Genomic DNA, 22,147 nt, shown 5'->3' with positions numbered 1-22,147 from the left:
AAAAGTTTGGATATATGGGTGTATCTGAGATTGAGGAAGGGCTGGATGTGGTGTACCCCAGGGTCAATGCAAGATCCACTTTTGTTCTCAATATATAAAGATGATATTACTTTGGGCATAGGGAACCCACTCCCTTGCTTTTTCCCCATATCTCTGTACATTTTTACCCTTCAAGTGTTTATCAAATTCCCTTTTCAAAATTACTATTGAATCTGTTTCCACCACCCCTTTCAGGCAGTGCCCTCCAGATCATAATAACTTGCTGTGTAATAAAATGTTTCCTCTGGCTCTTTTGTCAATCACTTAAATCTGTGTCCTCTGGTTATCGACCTTTCTGCCACTGGAAACAGTTTCTCCTTATTTACTCTATTAAAACCTTTCATGATTTTGAACACCTCTATCAAATCTCCTCTTAACCTTCTCTGCTCTAAGGATAACAACCCCAGTTTCTCCACATAACTGAAGTCCCTCATCCTTGGTACCATTCTAGTAAATCTCTTTTGCACCCTCTCTAAGGCCTTGACATTATTCCTAAAGTGTGGTGTCCAGAATTGACCTCAATACTCCAGCTGAGGCCAAGCCAGTGCTTAATAAAGGTTTAGCATAACTTCCTTGCTTTTGTACTCTATGCCTCTATTTATAAATGTAAGGAATCTTACAACACCAGGTTATAGTCCAACTGTTTTATTTGAAAATCACAAGCTTTCGGAGGCTTTCTCCTTCGTCAGGTGAGCAAGTGTAGGATTCCATGGAAGGTTACCGCATTTATAGTCAGAGAACAATACCTGGTGATTACAGATAATCTTTCCAACTGCCCGTTGTCAAGGCAATCAAACTGTTCAGACAGAGTGATGTTACCTACAGGACCACCGAATACACAAACAGCCAGAACACAAAACAGAGAGAGAGAGGGAGAAAAACATCCGAAAGGAAGAGAAAGACAGAGAATGACCCGTTGTGTTAAAAACAGATAACTTTTTTTCGCTGGTGGGGTTACGTGTAGCGTTACATGAACCAAAGATCCCGGTTGAGGCCGTCTTCATGGGTGCGGAACTTGGCTATCAATTTCTGTTCGACGATTTTGTGTTGTCATGTGTCTCGAAGGCCGCCTTGGGGAACGCTTACCCGAAGATCGGTGGCTGAATGTCCTTGACTGCTGAAGTGTTCCCCGACTGGGAGGGAACCCTCCTGTCTGGCGATTGTTGCGCGGTGTCCGTTCATCCGTTGTCGCAGTGTCTGCATGGTCTCGCCAATGTACCATGCTCCGAGGCATCCTTTCCTGCAACGTATGAGGTAGACAACGTTGGCCGAGTCACAGGAGTATGAACCATGTACCTGGTGGGTGGTGTCCTCTCATGTGATGGTGGTGTCTGTGTCGATGATCTGGCATGTCTTGCAGAGGTTTCCGTGGCAGGGTTGTGTGGTGTTGTGGACGCTGTTCTCCTGAAAGCTGGGTAATTTGCTGCGAACGATGTTCTGTTTGAGGTTGGGTGGCTGTTTGAAGGCAAGTAGTGGAGGTGTGGGGATGGCCATAGCGATGTGTGCGTCGTCATCGATGACATGTTGAAGGCTGCGGAGAACATGGCGTAGTTTCTCCGCTCCGGGGAAGTACTGGACGACGAAGGGTACTCTGTTGGTTGCGTCCCGTGTTAGTCTTCTGAGGAGGTCTATGCAATTTTTCGCTGTGGCCCGTCGGAACTGTCGATCGACGAGTCGAGCGTCATATCCCGTTCTTACGAGGGCGTCTTTCAGCGTCTGTAGGTGTCCGTCGCGTTCCTCCTCGTCTGAGCAGACCCTGTGTATTCGCAGGGCCTGTCCATAGGGGATGGCCTCTTTGACGTGGTTAGGGTGGGAGCTGGAAAAGTGGAGCATTGTGAGGTTGTTCGTGGGCTTGCGGTAGAGTGAGGTGCTGAGGTGCCCGTCTTTGATGGAGATTCGTGTGTCCAAGAAAGAAACCGATTCTGAGGAGTAGTCCATGGTGAGCTTGATGGTGGGATGGAACTTGTTGAAGTTATCGTGTAGTCTCTTCAGTGATTCTTCGCCATAGGAAGAAAATGTCATCGATGTATCTGGTGTATAGCGTTGGTTGGAGGTCCTGTGCAGTGAAGAAGTCGTGCTCGAACTTGTGCATGAAAATGTTGGCGTATTGGGGTGCGAGTTTGGTCCCCATGGCTGTTCCGTGTGTTTGGGTAAAGAACTGGTTGTCAAAGGTGAAGACATTGTGATCCAGGATGAAGCGGATGAGTTGTAGGATGGCGTCTGGAGATTGGCTGTTGTTGGTGTTGAGTACTGAGGCTGTTGCAGCGATGCCGTCATCATGGGGGATACTGGTGTAGAGTGCCGAGACGTCCATCGTGGTGAGAAGTGTTCCTGGTTCAACTGGTCCGGGGGTGCTGAGTTTTTGTAGGAAGTCTGTAGTGTCGCGACAGAAGCTGGGGGTTCCCTGTATGATGGGTTTCAGGATGCCCTCGACGTATCCAGAGAGGTTCTCACACAGGGTTCCATTGCCTGATACGATAGGACGTCCGGGTGTGTTGGCTTTGTGCATCTTTGGGAGGCAGTAGAAGTCTCCCACGCGGGGAGTACGTGGGATGAGAGCGCGTAGGATGCTTTGAAGGTCTGGATCGAAGGTCTTGATCAGTTTGTTGAGCTGGTGGGTGTGTTCCTTGGTCGAACCTGCAGGTAACCGTCTGTAATGTTCCTGGTTGTCCAGTTGTCGGTATGCTTCTTTGCAATAGTCCGTTCTGTTCTGTATGACAATGGCTCCTCCTTTGTCCGCTGGTTTGATGACGATGTTGCGGTTGGTCTTGAGAGCATCGATGGAACGCGATGGACACCTACAGACGCTGAAAGACGCCCTCGTAAGAACGGGATATGATGCTCGACTCGTCGATCGACAGTTCCGACGGGCCACAGCGAAAAATCGCATAGACCTCCTCAGAAGACTAACACGGGACGCAACCAACAGAGTACCCTTCGTCGTCCAGTACTTCCCCGGAGCGGAGAAACTACGCCATGTTCTCCGCAGCCTTCAACATGTCATCGATGACGACGAACACCTCGCTAAGGCCATCCCCACACCTCCACAACTTGCCTTCAAACAGCCACCCAACCTCAAACAGAACATCGTTCGCAGCAAATTACCCAGCTTTCAGGAGAACAGCGTCCACGACACCACACAACCCTGCCACGGCAACCTCTGCAAGACATGCCAGATCATCAACACAGATACCACCATCACACGAGAGGACACCACCCACCAGGTACATGGTTCATACTCCTGTGACTCAGCCAACGTTGTCTACCTCATACGTTGCAGGAAGGGATGCCCCGGAGCATGGTACATTGGCGAGACCATGCAGACACTGCGACAACGGATGAACGGACACCGCGCAACAATCACCAGACAGGAGGGTTCCCTCCCAGTCGGGGAACACTTCAGCAGTCAAGGACATTCAGCCACTGATCTTCGGGTAAGCATACTCCAAGGCGGCCTTCGAGACACACGACAACGCAAAATCGTCGAACAGAAATTGATAGCCAAGTTCCGCACCCATGAGGACGGCCTCAACCGGGATCTTGGGTTCATGTCACGCTACATGTAACCCCACCAGCGAAAAAAAGTTATCTGTTTTTAACACAACGGGTCATTCTCTGTCTTTCTCTTCCTTTCGGATGTTTCTCTCCCTCTCTCTCTCTGTTTTGTGTTCTGGCCGTTTGTGTATTCGGTGGTCCTGTAGGTAACATCACTCTGTCTGAACAGTTTGATTGCCTTGACAACGGGCAGTTGGAAAGATTATCTGTAATCACCAGGTATTGTTCTCTGACTATAAATGCGGTAACCTTCCATGGAATCCTACACTTGCTCACCTGACGAAGGAGAAAGCCTCCGAAAGCTTGTGATTTTCAAATAAAACAGTTGGACTATAACCTGGTGTTGTAAGATTCCTTACATTTGTCAACCCCAGTCCATCACCGGCATCTCCACATCATGTCTATTTATAAAGCCTAGGATCCCATATGCTTTTTTAACAGCCTTCTCAACTTGTGCTGTCACCTTCAAAGATTGTGTATGTGCACCCCCAGGTCTCTCTGTTCCTGAAACCCCTTTAAAATTGTTTTAGTTTATATTGCCTCTCCTCATTCTTCCTACCAAAATGCATCACTTCACACTTCTCTGCATTAAATTTCATCTGCCATGTTTCTGCTCGTTACTATCCTCAATCTTCTTTACTACATTTCCGAGTTTCATGTTATCTGCAAACTTCGAAATGATACTGTCTATAACCAAGTCTAGATCATTAATATATATCAAAAAGAGCAGTGGTCCTAATACTAACCCCTGGGGAACACAACTGTATGCTTCCCTCCAGACTGAAAAACAACCATTTGCCACTATTGTGCTTCCTGTCCCTTAACCAATTTTGTATCCACGCTGCCACTGTCTCTTTAATCCCGCGGGGTTTAATTTTGCTAACAAGTCTATTATATGGTACTTTATCAAATTTCTTAATCTTCCTTCATAATAATTCCTTAATCTTTCCTCATAATCTAAATTTCTGATTCCTAGATGCATCGTTATTGCTTTTCTTTGTTCCCAGTGAAAGAGAATAATTGAACTTGGGTCCATTCTGGTTTATATGTCACAGTTTCACCGTGGGCACTGCGACTGTTCAAGATTTCGTACCTCTTACTCTCATGCTTGGAACAAATGCTTCAATATTCACCACTCTGACTGGCGTTTTCAACCAGCTGCATGCTCTGGCCAAGCGAAAGCCCAAGTGTTGGAAAAAATGCCTCCTGAAGGCAAATCTTGCAAACCTTGATGCTTCATCTCCTGTTGAGATCCAGGAACCACCCTGTAAGCACAGAAATAAAATCAGAGTCAACAATTCCCACCGTGAATGTTGTTTTTCTCAAATCCATCTCAGGACATCCCAAGGCGCTTCACAGCAAATGAAGTACTTTTGAAGTGCAGTCACTGTTGTAATGTTAGGAAACGCAGCAGCCAATTTGCACACAGCAAGGTCCCATGAACAGCAATGAGATAATGGCCAGATAATCAGTTTTAGAGATGTTGGTTGAGGGATAAATATTAGCCAGTACACCAGGAGAGCTCCCTTGGTGTTCTTCAGATAGTGCCATGGGATCTTTTACATCCACATAGAGGGAAGACGGGGCCTCATTTGAAAGATGGCACCTCGATAGGGCAGCACTCCCTCAGTCTGCATTGAAGTCTCAACCTGGATTATGTGTTCAAGTCTCTGAACTGGGGCTCAAACCCACAAATTTCTGATTAAGAAGTGAGAGTATTATCACTGAGCAAAGGCTGACACCACTGCTCTTTACTCATTAGGTTTCCCTATCAAGGCTGAAAGAATCTTTACTTTGAAACGGAATGTCACCAATACTTAGACTCTGCCACATCCAGCTAATCACCTCAGGGAAAGTCTGTGTAAATCCTCCATAATTCCCAAATATAATCAAGCAATTTGGTATATTTATCCATCTTCACATCTCCACTATTTAACCCTCGCCCACTGCTCTCTATAGAAAACCTTCCTCCCCCACCCCACCCTACCCCAGAAGACCATCAAGCCCTGTGGAGTATTTGATCATTTCAGTCTACACCTATCCCTAAAATCTCGTTCTCAACCAGATATTTACTCAGCTCCTTATTGAGGGAGTTAATCAACTCAGCCTCAAATGCTTTCTTATAAAGAACAGGGTGACCATCTTCAATGTATCCTTCTAGAGATTCTTTTCACGTTTCACAAACTGAGATTGTGTTTGAAATCAGTTGTCCCCTGGGAGGTGCTCGACAAGAGGGAGGGTCAATTGAAAGGTGAATCAACTGGGCTACTCAAATGAATGTCCGGGGGGTGAATTTCCACAGAGGGAGTTTCCCGTTCATCTGCCGTAACTTTGGTGGAGAAGCCACAGAATCCCCGAAAAAAAACACTAATCTGGAGAATCCCCATAGAAGTTCATCCCTTTAATGTCTGGCTTTACAACAGCATTGGCAGAGGCTCCAAGAGGAGAAGGGGGTTTCAAGAGGATCTCGAGTGAAGTGGGGGAAGGGGGGGATGGGGAGGAGTCCGGGACAGGGGTGGCTGCAACTTTCCTTGTGCAGCCTGGAGGAGCATCCCTGCTCTTCCTGATCCCACAAAAGAAAGTTCAGACTTACCTCAAGGGCCTCTTCTTTCTGCAGAGCAGGTGCAGGCCTGATTCTGTCTATCAGGAAATCTGCGACGGTTTCCTCACTCAGGCCCCAGTTAAAACTGTATCGGGGTCCCTTTGATGCACTAGGACCCCGACTTGCATAAATTTATGCAATCCAGCCTGCTTTAGGTGGGCTCCTTATCCACCTGCAAAACCCTGCAGGTTAATATTGGAAATGGTCAGATAATGAGCAGGTAAGTGACCTGGCTGTTTTTAACTGTCCACCCGCATGGTTTCTGCCATGTGGGTCGGGTTAAAATGGACTCCACAGAAATAGGAAAAGTATTGCATAGAACTTACCAGAATTATTGTGTGCCTGCCATCAAAACAGGGGCTGGAGAAATCATCGTACAAGTATGTGGTGTCAAACCCTGGAAGCCCATTAAAATGATCTTCTGTCCATTCCCAGACATTGCCAAACACATCATGAAAGCCTGCCTCAGTAGGTGCATACATAGTCACAGGCTACAGGGAACATAAAGAAAGAGAACAATGAGCAATGTAGGCTGGAGTACTGTATACAATTCTGATCACTCTATTACAGCAAGGATATCAAGGTATTGGAAGTGGTTCAGAAAAAAGCAACCAAAGAGCTTAAGGCATCTGGACCTTTGAGTTGAGATGGAGAGCTTAGGATTGTACAGAAGACTCAGGGGCGATATCATTCAAATAATCAAGATTTTTAAAGGAAAGATAAATTGACTACAGATATTGTGTTCGCAGTTGCCACAAACTGTACAACCAGGGGTTGTGGGTCCAGCTCAAGAGGGAAGCTGCACAGATGGATTAGATTTTACTATTTTGCGCAGAGGGTGCTGAACATTGGAACAGACCTGCCCAGGGAGGCAGATGGTGTGGAACAATTTAAGGGAACATTTGGCAGATATTTGAGGGAGTGGCCGATTGAGGGGCATTAGTTTTTGGGACAGGCCAAATGGACTGCAGAGTCTTTTCCTGTCCTGTACTTTTTATGCTTCCTATGTTCTTATGCTTCAGATATATTGGAATAACCTTGAAAGTAAAATGCCTTGGGACGTTTTACTATGTTAAAGGCGCCAGATAAATGCAAATTGTTATTGTGATTTTAATGGTGCCAGGGTGATTTTTTAATTTATTCTCAGGATGTGGGAATTGCCCAACTCTAGTTGCCATAAGAAGGTTGTGATGAGCAGTAGCAGTTTGATACAATTGGTGGCTTGCTAGGCCACTTCAGAGAGTAGTTAAGAGTCAACCGCGAGTAACTTGGGTTTAGGGACTTTGCAATCAATTCATCACCAAGATGTTATTTTGTTACTTTTTTTCTGAAATAAGAACCCAAACAAAATTAGGAACCAGAAAAGGCTGACCCAACAAACCCTTCCCTTTTTGATTGATCTTAATTCCACCTATTCATTTGGAGTACTGTGTACAGTGTAGTCATCTAATCATAAAAACAATATAATTAGTCTCGAGAAGGTATAGGGTTGAGCAGCCAAGGTGCTAGCTGGAATCCAAATTATATGGGAAATGTTATTGTATTGGATTTGTTCTCTTTGCGAAAAGTGGACATTAAGGTGACAAATTTGAAGTTTTCACGAATATAAAGGAAATTGACAAATTTGATTGAGGCACATTGTTCACTATGATTAAGGGTTCCAATAGTAGAGGACACAAATCAAAAAGGAGCATAAATGGATTAAAGATGTAATTCAATGCATTTCTGAAGAGGGAAGGGATTGAGATATACAAAAATATTGAAGCTTATATTGAGGAGGCAGATAGGTGGGGTGCTGTTCAATCAAAAAGGCTTGTTGTGTCTAATGGCTTTTTAAAAAATGCTCATATATTCTTATTAATGTTATGCCTGTAGTGACCACACCATTGGCAATAGTGACCACAATATACTAGCGTCAAATGTTAGGCTAGAGGGGTGAGCTCAGGAAACTGGACTGGACAGCACTGTTAGAGGGGAAAGCACGGAAGCAAAGTGGCTCGTGTTTAGAAATACAGAATTATGTACATCACATTAGGGAAGCAGGATAATGGAGGGAAAAGGTCAACATGGATAATAGAAAATATTACAGGGAATAAGGGCAAAAACAGCAATTGTTCCCAAAGTATGAAGCTCCAGGTATCATGGCAGAAGAACAAAGTAAATGAAGTTAAGAAACTGGCTGGGAGAGGTGAAATAGAAACTGATGTTACGACAAAAGAAATGCCAATCATCTCTATAAATATACACTGCAAGCATATGAAAATGAAATGGTGGGGCCATTGAAAGGTCCCAAAGGTGAAATGATATCAAGTGAACAGTCTAAATGAATTCTTCTTATTTGTGTTCACAGTGGAGACCATGGGCAGTCACTCCAGTATAGCAGGTGAGTTTCTGGGGCGGGGGGGGGAGGGAGGCACGGAGAGGAAGTACAGAGGAAGTACTAAAAACAAAATAGAAATTGCAGATATGATGGTCCCTGATCGACTGAGGAAGATAAAGGAAAACAAGGCACTAGGACTGGATGAGCTCCATACTTTAAAAATAGCTAGTGAAATTGGCCACGTCCTTGCCACTAACTTTTGGGAATGATTAGAAAAAGGAGTAGTGCCCGAGGGTTGAAATTAGCTAACCTAACATTAATCTTTAAAAAGGGGCATAGGGTCAGACCAGGGAATTACTACCAAGATCCTGTTGTGAGTAAAGTATTAGAGACCATTGCGAAAGAAGAGATAATGAAACATCTAGATAGGTATGGTCTGGTAAAAGGAAGTCAGCATGGACTTATGGGAGGGTGGTCTTGCCTAAGAAATGTGCTTGAGTTCTTTAAGGAAATGATGGACATGTTGACAATGGAATATCTGTGAATGTGATATATTTAGATTACAGCACAGCTTTTGATGATGTGCCACACAAACGATTTGTCACAAGGTAGGAGGCTCTAAGTTAGACTGAATATTGGCTAAACCAGATAAAGGAAAAGATGGTTGTGGATGGAGCTGGTTCAACATGGCAAACGGCTGCTAGTAGGATGTCACAGGGATCGGAGCTGGGGTCATTGCTGTTTACAGTGGATAGGAATGAATTGGAGCTGGGGACTGTCTAAATTTGTAGATGACACCAAATTGGGGAATGGGGCAAAAACAATAAAGGAACAGGCAAACCAGGATCTGGATAGATTGGGAAGCTGGGCTCATGAGTGACGAACAACATTTAACATGGACAAATGCCACGTAGTGAAACTAGGGAAGGGAAATAGACAGAATATAAACTAAATGGATCTAGGGTACAGGTCATAACACAGGAGAGAGATCTGGGATATTGATGGATACCAATATCTGAAACAAACAGCACAGTGTGAGGCAGCAGTCAGGAAGGTTACCCAGATCCTGGGATGTATAGTCAGAAGGGCAGAGCCCAAATCCCAGGAGATGATAATGACCCTGTACAAGATCTGGCAAGTTTTTAAGCTTAATTTTTAACCTTCAAGCACAAATAGGGATGATACAATTTTAATCTTCTCAGAGTTAGCAGGAAGCAAATTATCCCATGAGCTCTTTATTAAAATTTAATCAGCATGCTGGTGAGCTTCATTTCCCCTAGGCAGAGAGTGACACACATCCAACAACATAACTTAGGTCACCGGCAATGTGTCACTCTGGACAGGTCTCATATTTGCCTTAAAGTTTATCTTGTGGCCATTTAACATTAGTTAGAAAAATATGAACAGAAAATAACCTACAACTCAGTAACCTTAAGAATTATAGCACAGGTCTGGATGGAAAAAAAATCTCACTTACTGTTGGAGATCCAAAAGCCATGTTTATGTTACATTTTTCCTTTAAATCATCACAAAATATTGGATCAGAAGTAACGTCATCTCCCAAAGGCTTCTATGAAGAGCATATTGGAATGGTGTCAGGGTGATAACAATCTGTACCGAGTCAGTATTCAGGCTATGGTGCAAATAGAAATCAAAAAGCCATCAGAAAAAGGATCACTGGGGATAATTTTGACTCTGGGCGATAGTGTAAAATGGGCAATATCAGATCAGCTGCCTGCTATCGCCCATTTTATCACCCAAAATGAAAGTTACCCAGTGAGCCCATTTCAATGTGATTCAATCACGGGTGCTGCCCACAATGTGACAATAGTAATTATGCAAAGACAAAGCCTGATATTGAAGAAAATATATGGATTATATTTTGACTTACTATAAAGATTTAGTTGGTAAGGCACTGTCCAATGTGGAACTGATCCATATAGACTAGGAAAGTCCCAAGTTCAATCCCTGGGCTGTTAGCTGATCACAGCCAGGCCACAAATAGGAATGCAATTGCCCTCAGTGTCCTTGGGCTAGGGAGGGGAAAAAATACAGCTAGGTTCCCACTCCTGATTGATCCAGTGATCCTTGTTGGAAAAGGTTTGTTTGATAATTGTGTGAAGGCAAGGTTGGGCTTGTCTGTGATACCTCCCTTTGGCCATTGTTCATGACTGGAGCCACAGTTAAAGTTATAGATGAAATTAAATGTAATTCTTGTCAGTATGAAGTAGAGAGAGAAAGGGGGGGCATGAGATCCCTGTTGTTCTAGTTGGGTGGGGGGATTTTGGAAAATATGTTCACTTTTCTTGGCCTACGGAGGTTTAAATCAGTGATAAGGATTGGTCATCACTGCCGCATATTTTACAGGATTTTCTTCCCATCCCCCAAATATAAACAAAATGTTCAGCCACATTCAACCCACATTTTGCTACGCCTTGCTTTTTCCAGGCTAAGTATTTTAGGATTCAGCCATAATGGGGAGATACAGCTGAGGATCCCCATCCCTGCTGCCTGATCCCATATCGCCACCTTACATTTACACATAGCCATGCACATAGACTAGCTACTGCCGTAACTAGCAATGGAAAATGGCACAGACCAGTGAAATTAACTATTGGAGAGTGTAATTTCTCTTACCCCCACCTCGATTTTTCTCCTTAATCTCCCGAAGGTGATGATATGCAGCAGTGTGATTCTAAGGGCACAAACTGCTCTTCCATACCTCAGCTAAGTGGTCGCTCCTCCTGTGTGAGGCTAGATAATGAATTTTGACAGCCTATCTGACTAGAGAAGGCATTGTAGCTGAGCTTCATCCTGTCCTCATTGTGTTCACATATGTGCATTTGCAAAAAGGAATCACTGTACAATAACAACAATGCGCATTTATATAGCGCTTTTAACATAGAGAAAAACAGCGCAAGTTGCTTCACAGAGGTAAAGGAAAAAATGGACACAAAGCCAAAAAAGATGATAGAAGCGGTGACCAAAAATTTGGTGAAAGAGGTGGGTCCGAAGGAGGGTCTTAAAGGAGGAGAGGGGTATGGAGAGGCAGGGGGGTTTAGGGATGCACTTGCAGAGTGAATGCTAAGACAGCGGCCAGAGAGGGGGATGGAATTGGTGGCAAGGGAGGTTTGTGGTAGGGACCGAATGGCTTCAGTCTTACCGATGTTTAGTGGAGGAAATTACGGCTCATTCAAGACTGGAGGTCGGACAAGCAGTCCGACAACAGAAGAAGTAGAGGGGTCGAGAGAGGTGGTGGAGAGGTAGAGTAGGATGTCGTCGGCATACATGTGGAAGTTGACCCCGTGTCTGCGGATGGTGCCTCCAAGGGGCAGCATGTAGTTGAGGAAGAGGAGGCCAAGGATAGTTCTTTGGAGGTAAGGGTGTAGGGGTGGGCAGAGAAGCCATTGGTGGAGATACTCTGGCTATTATTCGGATGGTAAGAGTGGAACCAAACAAGGGCAGTGCCACTGAGCTGGACAACGGCTGAGAGGATGGTGTGGTCAACCATGTCAAAGAATGCAGACAGGTTAAGGAGAATGAGGAGCATAATGCACTATGGTCACAGTCATAGAGGACATTATAGAATCTTACAGCACCACAGAAAGAGGCCATTTATGACTTTGGCCATCATGGTGTGCTGGCAGGGGTGGAAACCCGATTGGAGAGATTCATACAGGAAGATGCAAGAAAGATGGGAACAGAAATGCGAGACAAAAACACATTCAAGGAGTTGAGAGGAAAGGGAGATTGGAGATGGAATGGTAGTTTCCAAGGACAGATGGATCAAGGGTGAGTATTTTGAGGAGGGGGTAATGATGACAGCTCTGATAGGGAGGGGGACAGTATTAGGAGAGAGAACCATTTATAATATCAGCTAGAATGGGAACCAGGAAGTTGGGTGGTCAGAAGTTTAGTGGGAATGGGGTCAAGAGAGCAGGGGGTGGATCTGATGGACGAGATATGCTTGGAGAGGGCATGAGGGAAGATGGGAGAAAATAAGAAAGAGAGGTTCAGGGCTAGGGCAAGATGGGAGTCTGGGAGGAGGTTAGGATTGGTGAGAAAAGGGAAGCAGCAGAGGTAGCTGAATGGATGGTTTCAACAGTAGTAACAAAGAAGTCCGTGAGCTCCTCGCACTTGTTGGAGGTGAGGGTGGAGGGGCAGGGGAGAAGGGTTTAGGGAATGGTTGGTAGTGGAGAAAAGACATCAAAGGTTATCTTTGCTCTCCAGGATGATAGTGGAGTAGTGGGTAGTTTTGACAGCGGAGAGTGAGGCACGATCTGGTTCAGCAAGATATGGTAATGGATGGCTACACCAATTGTGCGTCAGATACACTAAAGTATGCTCCCCTTGAACTTGAGGGTGGAAAGATACGGGGAACGATCAGCACGAGAGCCATATTTCAGTCAAAGCCTGGGCTTCAATGCAATGAGCCACAATAGATTGCGGACGGCAAAGGCCTCGTTCATGAATGAACGGACACTCTGGAGAGAAATGCAGCGAGGAACGGTGATTGATCCACTGGCAGAGTCCAAGGGGTAGTGGTGAGTTGGTGAGCTGGATGGGATGGAGGTTCGTCAGGTTTTCCCACCAGGGCTGGGTGGGAAGATTGGCAAGAGAGAAGGATGGGGCAATTGGAGTTGCTGCTTGTAAGGAAGCAATTACGGGTGCCTCGATGAACCCTTCAGAGAATGCCAAGAGGCCCAGAGAGTAGCTGTTGGCTTATCCAAGGGGGATTCGTGTCTGGAACAGCGGCAAGAGATTAGGAAGGCAGAGGAGTAGTGCTGGACTGGGGTAGGGATTAGGGTGCGCAAAATACCCAAGAGGAGAGAAATGAAAGGTGGCATGACTGGGTGACAGGAACGGGAGGAGACAAGAGAGAAAAGGGAGACAGAAATATTGGGCTCAAGTCCGGAGCAGCAGCCAAAACGTGCACACAAATGGATACAGAGGGAATTCAGGTTATATATTCATGGCAGAGATTAGAAGAGAAATGTCCTGGTTGTAAACAGAGGTCCTTGTATCGTATCGATTAAAAACTGTTACATTTAGTACACTCGGTACACAAATATTACAACAAAATGTTACAATATCTAATTAACCAACTGTCAGCCCACAGGTGCAAAACTTCACTGGATCAACAATGTCACCAAACACTTACACACTCCACAAAACAAGTCTCACAAATTCAACAGAAGCTGTCCTTTTTAGTGAGTAGTTCTGCAGGCTTAGTGGGTACAGGCACCAATCTCAGGTCAGTGCTGATTCCCTTTTGGTTTACTGGGTAAAGGCATCAATCCCAACTCTGTCCTGATTCCCCGATGGTTTACTGGGTAAAGGCACCAATCCCTGGTGAGTTTGTCCCGATTCCCTGATGGGGGATCCCCAGTGAGAAACTGGTCTTGTGTCAGCCATCAGAAGCAGGAGCCCTGGCTGATTATTTTCCTCCCTAGTACAAGGGATACTGTGGCCAGTAGTGATGCCCCCCTCACCACCCTGGCTTGGATCAACTAACTCAACACAAACTGGAGATTGAACTTGGGACCTTCCTGATCTATGTGACTCAGCTCCCAACACTTGCAACCGGGCCATCAGAGGAACTGTGCAAGGACATCTTAAAGGGCACTGCATTTTTAACAAAGAGTTCGGCAAACCTCTTTTTGTTTGCAAAAATATGATACAAAGATGTAAGCCAGATTGAAACACATCCTTCTATCGCTTGCATTTGGCATAATCATGATGAAAATGATGCACGGCTGCTTTGCCTTTTCTCCCAAACCAAACAGAACATCAAACACTGGCATGAAGTTAATCCCCTTCAGACATTTTTCTTAATTAAAAATGGAGGCTTGGAGAGACTTGAAGAGCTAAATGGGCTGAAGGTTGCATAGGGTGGGTGGTTTGAAATGAAGTTCTCTGAGTCCAATTTTTGCAGTATTGTTCCTTGGAGTTTCAGTGATAAGAGTTCATGACTGTAAATGCATCTCTAAAATAGACTCTACTCAATGCCTGAAATAGACTCGACTGAATACCTGACTGCCAGAACGTATCTGATGATGTTCAGCTTCTGTTAGGAGACGGTATTCATTGCCTTTCCATGTACAAAATGCTTTTGCTTCATGGTAGTTGACTTCGACTGGCCAATCCCAGGACATTGGGAGGATATCAAACATAGCTCTGTACCTGTAGAAATGAATACACACGAAATTTCCCAGCTTCTGACATAAGTTTAACATTTTCTTTCCACAGTTTCTCCTTTTCTCTCCTGAAAGCACTTATTCAATGCTGTTGCAGAGTTCCCTGGGCTTACCAGCCCTTTGATACCTCATTCAAGTGGTCATTCATCTTGTGATAGCAATTAGTAGTGGAAACACTGGCCGATTATCCTAGAACATAAGAACGTAAGAAATAGGAGCAGGTGTAAGCCATACGGCCCCTCAAACCTGCTCCGCCATTCAACAAGATCATGGCTGATCTTTTACCTCAACCTGGAATACTGCATACAGTTTTGGTGCCCATACTTAAGAAAAGACATACTTGTTCTCGAGGCAGTACAAAGAAGGTTCACTCGGTTAATCCCGGGGATGAGGGGGCGGACGTATGAGGAGAGGTTGAGTAGATTGGGGCTCTACTCAATGGAGTTCAGAAGAATGAGAGGCGATCTTATTGAAACATATAAGATTGTGAAGGGGCTTGATCGGGTGGATGCGGTAAGGATGTTCCCAAGGATGGGTGAAACTAGAACTAGGGAGCATAATCTTAGAATAAGGGGCTGCTCCTTCAAAACTGAGATGAGGGGAAACTTCTTCACTCAGAGGGTAGTAGGTCTGTGGAATTTGCTGCCCCAGGAAGCTGTGGAAGCTACATCATTAAATAAATTTAAAACAGAAATAGACAGTTTCCTAGAAGTAAAGGGAATTAGGGGTTACGGGGAGCGGGCAGGAAATTGGACATGAATTTAGATTTGAGGTTAGGATCAGATCAGCCATGATCTTATTGAATGGCGGAGCAGGCTCGAGGGGCCGATTGGCCTACTCCTGTTTCTATTTCTTATGTTCTTATGTTCAACTTCACTTTCCCGCTCTATCCCCATAACCCGTGATTCCCTTCATATCCAAATATCCATCGATCTCAGTCTTGAATATACTCAACGATTGAGCATCCACAGCCCTCTGCGGTAGAGAATTCCAAAGATTCACAACCCTCTGAATGAAGAAATTTTTCCTCATCTCAGTTCTAAATGACTGACCCCTTATCTTGAGACTATGACCAGGGGAAACAGCCTCTCAGCATCTACCCTGTCAAGACCTCTAAGAATTTTATACGTTTCAATGAGATCACCTCTCATTCTTCTAAACTCCAGAGAATATAGGCCCATTCTACTCAATCCTCTCCCTACCCCAGAAGCAATGAAGCCAATTCCCACCACTAACTGGGCATAGATGAGAGATTGAACAACTTACTTAACCATTTAGTCCTTTTTTTTGCCCTTTCTCCCCATTCCTCTCCTAACTCACTATTGTAGGTTTACCAATCAGGCGCAAGCACAACTGGAGGTTGGGCAGGGTGCAAGGTGCACCCGTCCAACGTTCACTGCAATGACCCCATGCGAATGTTGTAATGATTAGGTATCAGGAACACCTCTGACTGGGAGCTCGCCCGTAAGTGGGTCGGAAATCGCATGCTGTGCAGGATTGAAAAGCTTTTAGCAACTCAAAGGGATGGGCAACCTGAAACTTAAAAATTGGTGAAACAAATAAGCTTTTGTCCACAAACGATCTGGAAGGAGTGGAGTAGGCCAGAGAGCAACTACGTTAAATACTCCTTGTGTCAGAGATTGACCAACAAAAATGTGTGTCTAACTCTCCCATTGATTGATTGGTTAATGCAGCACCTTGTGTCTCATTGAGCCAGGAAGGCCCCTGGTCTGAGCTGATCTCTACCAGCTGGGACTGCTATGATTGGCTTCAATACTCCTTTTGAAGGGACCAGTAAGGTGTCACCAGGGATTTACCTCATGCCTCCAACAAAAAATACAGTGGCCCTCTCCGAGATGAGGGCACCACCAATACAATTGGCCCGAACAAATTAAAATTATATAGTCATGTTAAAGTAGGATTTAATTCTGCCCATTAATTATGCAACTAGTGCCCAGAGGTGCCCACCAGTTACAGAAGGCTTCAAGCATCCCGCTGGACACAGCCTGACCCTTCTTCAAGGCCACCCAGGCACACTCAAGGCCTCAAAAGAGCGGCAAGCAGTTGGTGCGACCATCCTGCCAGATCCTACTCATTTTGTGAATGGCAGACATAGCTAGGCCTAGGAGTAGACCCACCAGGAGATTCTTTGATCTGCTTGCTGACCCCCCCCCCCCCGACTCCCCGCCACCCATCAAGTGACCAAAGATAAACAGAGTATGGCTGAAATTTAGCCAAAAATTGAGGAGCAGCCCCTTAGGGTAATGAAAAAGACACTGCAACCTCTGACATCGTGTACATATGATAGACATCCTCATCCAGGCTGTAGAACAGTCAAGCGGCCTGGGAATTCAGTGCTCCTGGATCAGGGGAAAAAGATCAAGCAGGGTTTCTATTCCTGGTTACTATCCAGTGACTCTAGCTGGAAACTGTGTGTATATGTTGGCATTGATTGGGGACAGGATCTGGTTCCACTGTGATACTCTCCCACCACCCTATGGTTGAATAGTCTGATGATCCTCCTTGCCAAGGCTCACACATGAAGAATGTCCATTTAGGCGAGGCGCCAGAGAGACCTTGGTACTGAATAGCATTAGTCAGTGCCGTCAGGAGAAGAGATATTATTAACCGATCTTGAGTTAATCATTTCATGTTTAATATTCTTCAATTTCATGAATTTATTGTAAAAATTAACCACACTTGGCATACAACCAGCATCATTGGGATTCTTTGACAAAATGATCATTTTCAAGAAATTGCAATTTTCCATCCATGCAGTTCAGGAAATCAGGCACTACTAAGACAGTCATTTATAAACTCAATGCTGCCCGACCCTGTGAATTTCTGAAATTTTTGTAAAAGTGATCCATTTCAGGTTTTGCCCTGGAAAAGGCCTGAGAGATTTCTGATTGGAGAGCTTGGTCAACTCATGCCACACTCTGATTGGCTGGCCAAGTACCATTGACAAAAGCCCAAGGAATGAGTTGACAGCACAGACTCTTCCCCTTTAACGCTGAAGATGTTGAGCAAGTTCCATGGGAAGTAGGAACATAGGAACAGGAGAAGGCCATTCAGCCCCTCAAGCCTGTTCCGCCATTCAATCAGGTTAGGGCTGATCTGTACCTCAACTCCATTTACCCGCCTTTGTTGCATATCCCAGGATACCCTTACCTAATAAAAATCTATCAACATCAGTCTTGAAAATTTCAATTGACCCCCCAGCCTCAACAGCTTTTTGGGGGAGAGAATTCCAGATTTCCATTACCCTTTGTGTGAAAAAATGCTTCCTGATTTCACTCCTTCGGGGGTTGGAGAGGAGCTTCAGAGAGTTATATTTTGCTCCTAAATTGGCCTAGGGTCCTTTTCTCTTTTTTTTTGCCTCTCGCAGGAGATTGTATTGCTGGCAGGTGGGTGTAGGAGGCGGATAGGGATCATGCGTAAGTCGCACAAAGACAGTACGGGACAGGTTTGATGGAGCAGCTGATATTTTCCTGTCTGTCACTTTCGTATGTTTAAAGAGCTAGGGGGTAATTTTAACCCCCAAGAGCGGGTGGGTTGGGAGTGGGTGGGCAGTAAAAAGAGTTAATTTTTGGAGTGGGACCGCATCCCGGCTCCAACATGCCCACTTCCGGGTTTAACCCAGTTTGGATGCGTGCGTGCAACAGAAATCCGAAAGTCCTGTCGCCACTAAAAGCTGGCGGGCCGATATTTAAAGGGTCAATTCAGGTACTTGAAACATTTGAGCTACCTAACCTTTTGTGGATTCTGCAACAGAAATTAATTTAACTTCTCTTGAACGTGTCATCGTTGGCTTCTGAAACACAACGTATAAACGGAAGCGAGTTGCAGCCGAAGCTCATTTGGCCCTTTAAACCAGTGATTGAGACATCTCAATAATAGGTGAAGTATTGCAGCTGGGCACTCAGTTCTCTCAGACAAACGTTTGGCTGAGAGTTCTTTATGTTTAGACTGAGGTTTCTTTGTTGAGGCTGAGAATTCTAGTGTTCAGACAAATTTACCTACACTTTGGAGCCTCTCAAACTGGCGACTTCAGGATGGGGGGGCGCAATGGATTTATCCTACAGTACTTCTGAGGAGGAGACACATCACCATCCGCAGCAGGCATGGCGTGCAGTCCTGGGATCTGCAAGTGCACAAGACAGAATTGCGCCACAAGGATCTGGAGGAGAGCAGAGAGGGGACCACAGAGGGGCCGAGGTCGCAGGAGGCACTACCCACGTGAGAGGGTCTACAGGCAGAGGCTGAGCTTCCTGGACCTCTCTGAGAAGCAGTGCCTACGCAGGCTCAGATTGAGTCACCAGGTGGTCGCAGACATTCGCAGGCTCCTTCATGCAGAGCTGCTCCTGGATGGGCCTGGTGGCCACGCATTGCTCGTCGCACTCAAAGTCACCACTGCCCTCAATTTCTTCACCTCCGGATCCTTCCAGCGTGCCACCCGTGACATCTCCAGGGTGCTTCAGTTGTCTGCACTTAAGTGTATACGACAGGTGACGAATGGCTTGTCTGCCAGGGCATCCGACTACGTCAACTTCCTCTGCGACGATATCAGCCAGTCTGGGAGGGCAGTGGGTTTCCACTCTCTGACTGGCTTCCCACAGGTGCAGGGCGCAATTGATTGCACACACATAGCAATCCGAGGACCTGCACATGAGTCAGGCCTGTTCATCAACCAAAATGGATATCACTCCCATCAAAGCACAACTGGTATGCGTCCACCGGAGGAGGTTTCTGCAGGTGTGTGCCAGATTCCCTGGCAGCTGCCATGATTCCTTCATTTTGCGCGAGTCCAACGTCTCTTCCACACAGAAGACAGACTTAAGGGCTGGCTCCTTGGAGACTCGTGAGGATCCCCACCAACGAGGCACAGCAGCTGTACAACAGCAGTCACATCACCACCAGGTCTGTCATTGAACAAGCTATAGGAATGCTGAAGATGCGCTTCAGGTGCGTCGATCTGGGGGAGCCCTTCAATACTCACCAGCAGAATAACCACTGTGTGCGGCATCCTGCATAACATCGCTCAGCAGAGGGTTACAGATGGAGGAGGTCAAATGTGCTCATCAAGTATCCTCATCTGGCGGCAACATAGAAGATGAGGATGAAAATGAAGATGGGAAGCCTATCGCCAGAGCAGCAGCGCACATTGCTGCCCATAGTGCCAGGGATTCCATCATCTCTAACCGGTTCTCATAATGAGATCTGCAAATTGCAGACTTTGAAAAACTCAGGCCGCCTGGAACAACCATCACCACCAACCTCTGCACCTCCCCACCCCCGGTTTACACAAAACAGTTCTTCAACCATGTATACACCCATTGCACACACGTCCAATAGGTGGCATCATGTCTTGCCGTTCATGATGAAGCACATGAAAGGGCGAATTCATAAAAAGGACTCAATAATGGCCAAGACGTGGCAGTGGTGGTGATAATTATTAAATTTAATGTGACATAACCAAAAAGAAAATATAAATTAACAACATGACATTTTGTCAAACACCCTTGTGCATAACCTTGGTGAATTACAATTGCTTAGCCTTTCTCTTCCTGCCGCTTCTACGTGGTGCATCCCCTGTGGCATAGTGGTAAGTTATTCAGATCCCTGCCCTGACTGCTGAGATGCTCTTTGCCTACGACCTCTGGGTTTTGGAGCCTGTGAGGCCCTGCCAAAGACTGTTGCACCTGCACCTGTGCAGGGGCAGACTCGGCCATCGGGAGAGGAGGCGGCATTGCGGCTACTGGTTGAGAGGGGGGCAGTGGGTGAGACGTGGGAGAGCTTTGAGTGGAGTCCCGACTTCCATGTCCCCTTGCACCATCATCCCTCTCCCAGGCCAGGGCCACATCACTCCCACCACTCTGCTGGTCAGCAGGCTGGTGAGTGGATGTGCTGTGTTCTAAGGCCACGGTTAAAGTATCTGTCTGCCTGTTTAAGGCGGCAGACATGTTGGCATTCAGAGTCCGCACGGCCATTGTCATGGCCTAAATGGACTCATTTGTGAGCCATGCTTGAAGCTCAATGGAGGCTATTATTCTCTCCACCGCAGACATTCTCGCACTTAACTGCGACACCAATCCACCAGCGATGGAGTTGGACTCCTCCATCCTCTCCGCTATTGTGGAGAGTGTGCGTGGCACGTTTTCCAGTACCTCACAAAAGGTGCAGTTGTGCTTTTATCATTCTCATTCTCAATGCTGGCCCCTGGAGTTCAGCATCTGTACGCAGCTGAGCAGAGCTTGGAGAGGAGTGCGCCCCCCGATGTGGACTCTCCACAGCTGCCCCTGCCACCAGTGTCTGCTCGTGCACAGTTGTAAGTGGTGAATCACCTGACCATCTGGCTAACAGGGCCCATTGAAGTGCCAGTATCTGTGCTGGTGCATGGCTGTATGTGATGTGGTGGTGCGTCCTCAGAAGGATTGAGCTCCTCTGAGGAATCACCTTCTTCTATTTCGGCTGATTGTTGTTGAAGATGTGAAGGTGCTGGAAGACAACAAAAACCAATATTAATTATTCATCGGCAAAGTGGAAATCTTTCCAATGGCCATACTGAAGTGTGAAACAGTTCAATTATTGATAAAATCAATTCATTGTGTGTGTGAAGGATGTTAAAGTTCTGTCACCCGCCATCTGCCGATTTCCAGTCTCTCCACCTCTGACAGATTGGCATGCAATGGTGCAACTTATCTCCATGGTGTCCTCCTTTGCATCTGTCAACTGGACTATTTGTGGTGGTCCACCTCCAGTCCTTGTCCTCTCCCTTGCATTTTGTGCTCTCTTCTCCTACAAGGGGAGAAAGAACAGACCCGTGAGTGACTGAAGGTGACGTGGTCACCCGATGGACGCATTGCTTCGGGTGAGGCTGAACATGAAACAGATGCATCAGAGGGTGAGTATCTGACAGATGCATCATATTGCATCAGGATTGCAGTGAGTGGGAGTGGTGGATGCACAAATGGGGAGGTGAGGAATTGCATAGAAAGTGAAGGTTAGTTGATGCTGAAACTTAAGTGGGTGTGAGGAGTGATGTGATGGAGTAGGCTTTCCAACACAGAGTGAGGGGGGGGGCGGGGGGTTGCATTTCACAGGATATGGATGAATCAGCAAATGTACTCACTTTTCCTGACCTGGTTATCATTAAACCGCTTCCTGCACTGAGCCCAAGATCTGGGCATCATGCAACTGCTGCTCAGCTCCTCTGCCACCTCCAGCCACACCTTCTTGGTGACAGAACCGAACTTCTTCCTCCCATCACTGGGGTAAATTACCTCCCTCCTGGCTCTCACTGCAGCCAATAGTACACTTAGGGAGGCATCAGTAAATCTAGGCGCCGCCTTTGCTCTCCTGGACTCCATTTGTCATTTCTCCTTCAAAATCCATTCTTGGACTAGCCCTTTAAATAGTGGGCTTTAAATCGTG

The 22,147-nt window shown here is 46.0% G+C and overlaps 1 protein-coding gene across 2 annotated transcripts in view; it reads right to left on the bottom strand.

Moving 5' to 3' along the window:
- Window positions 1–22,147, bottom strand: part of LOC137325431 (uncharacterized) — a 63,626-nt gene that overhangs the window by 18,315 nt on the left and 23,164 nt on the right. For both annotated transcript variants that reach the window (XR_010963879.1, XM_067990537.1), the window contains exons 10-13: window positions 14,549–14,699; window positions 9,994–10,086; window positions 6,523–6,687; window positions 4,688–4,859 (exon numbers count right to left, since the gene is read on the bottom strand). Coding sequence is in view for 1 of the 2 variants with exons in the window: in XM_067990537.1 (XP_067846638.1) it covers window positions 4,688–4,859; window positions 6,523–6,687; window positions 9,994–10,086; window positions 14,549–14,699 (581 nt within the window). In the remaining variant the exon portion in view is untranslated. The remainder of the gene's footprint in view (window positions 1–4,687; window positions 4,860–6,522; window positions 6,688–9,993; window positions 10,087–14,548; window positions 14,700–22,147) is intronic.

Source organism: Heptranchias perlo, chromosome 9 (genome assembly GCF_035084215.1).
Source record: "Heptranchias perlo isolate sHepPer1 chromosome 9, sHepPer1.hap1, whole genome shotgun sequence".
Classification (NCBI taxonomy): Eukaryota; Metazoa; Chordata; class Chondrichthyes; order Hexanchiformes; family Hexanchidae; genus Heptranchias; species Heptranchias perlo.
The sequence above is the reverse complement of the archived record's forward strand: the minus strand, read 5'-3'. Positions and strand labels throughout refer to the sequence as shown.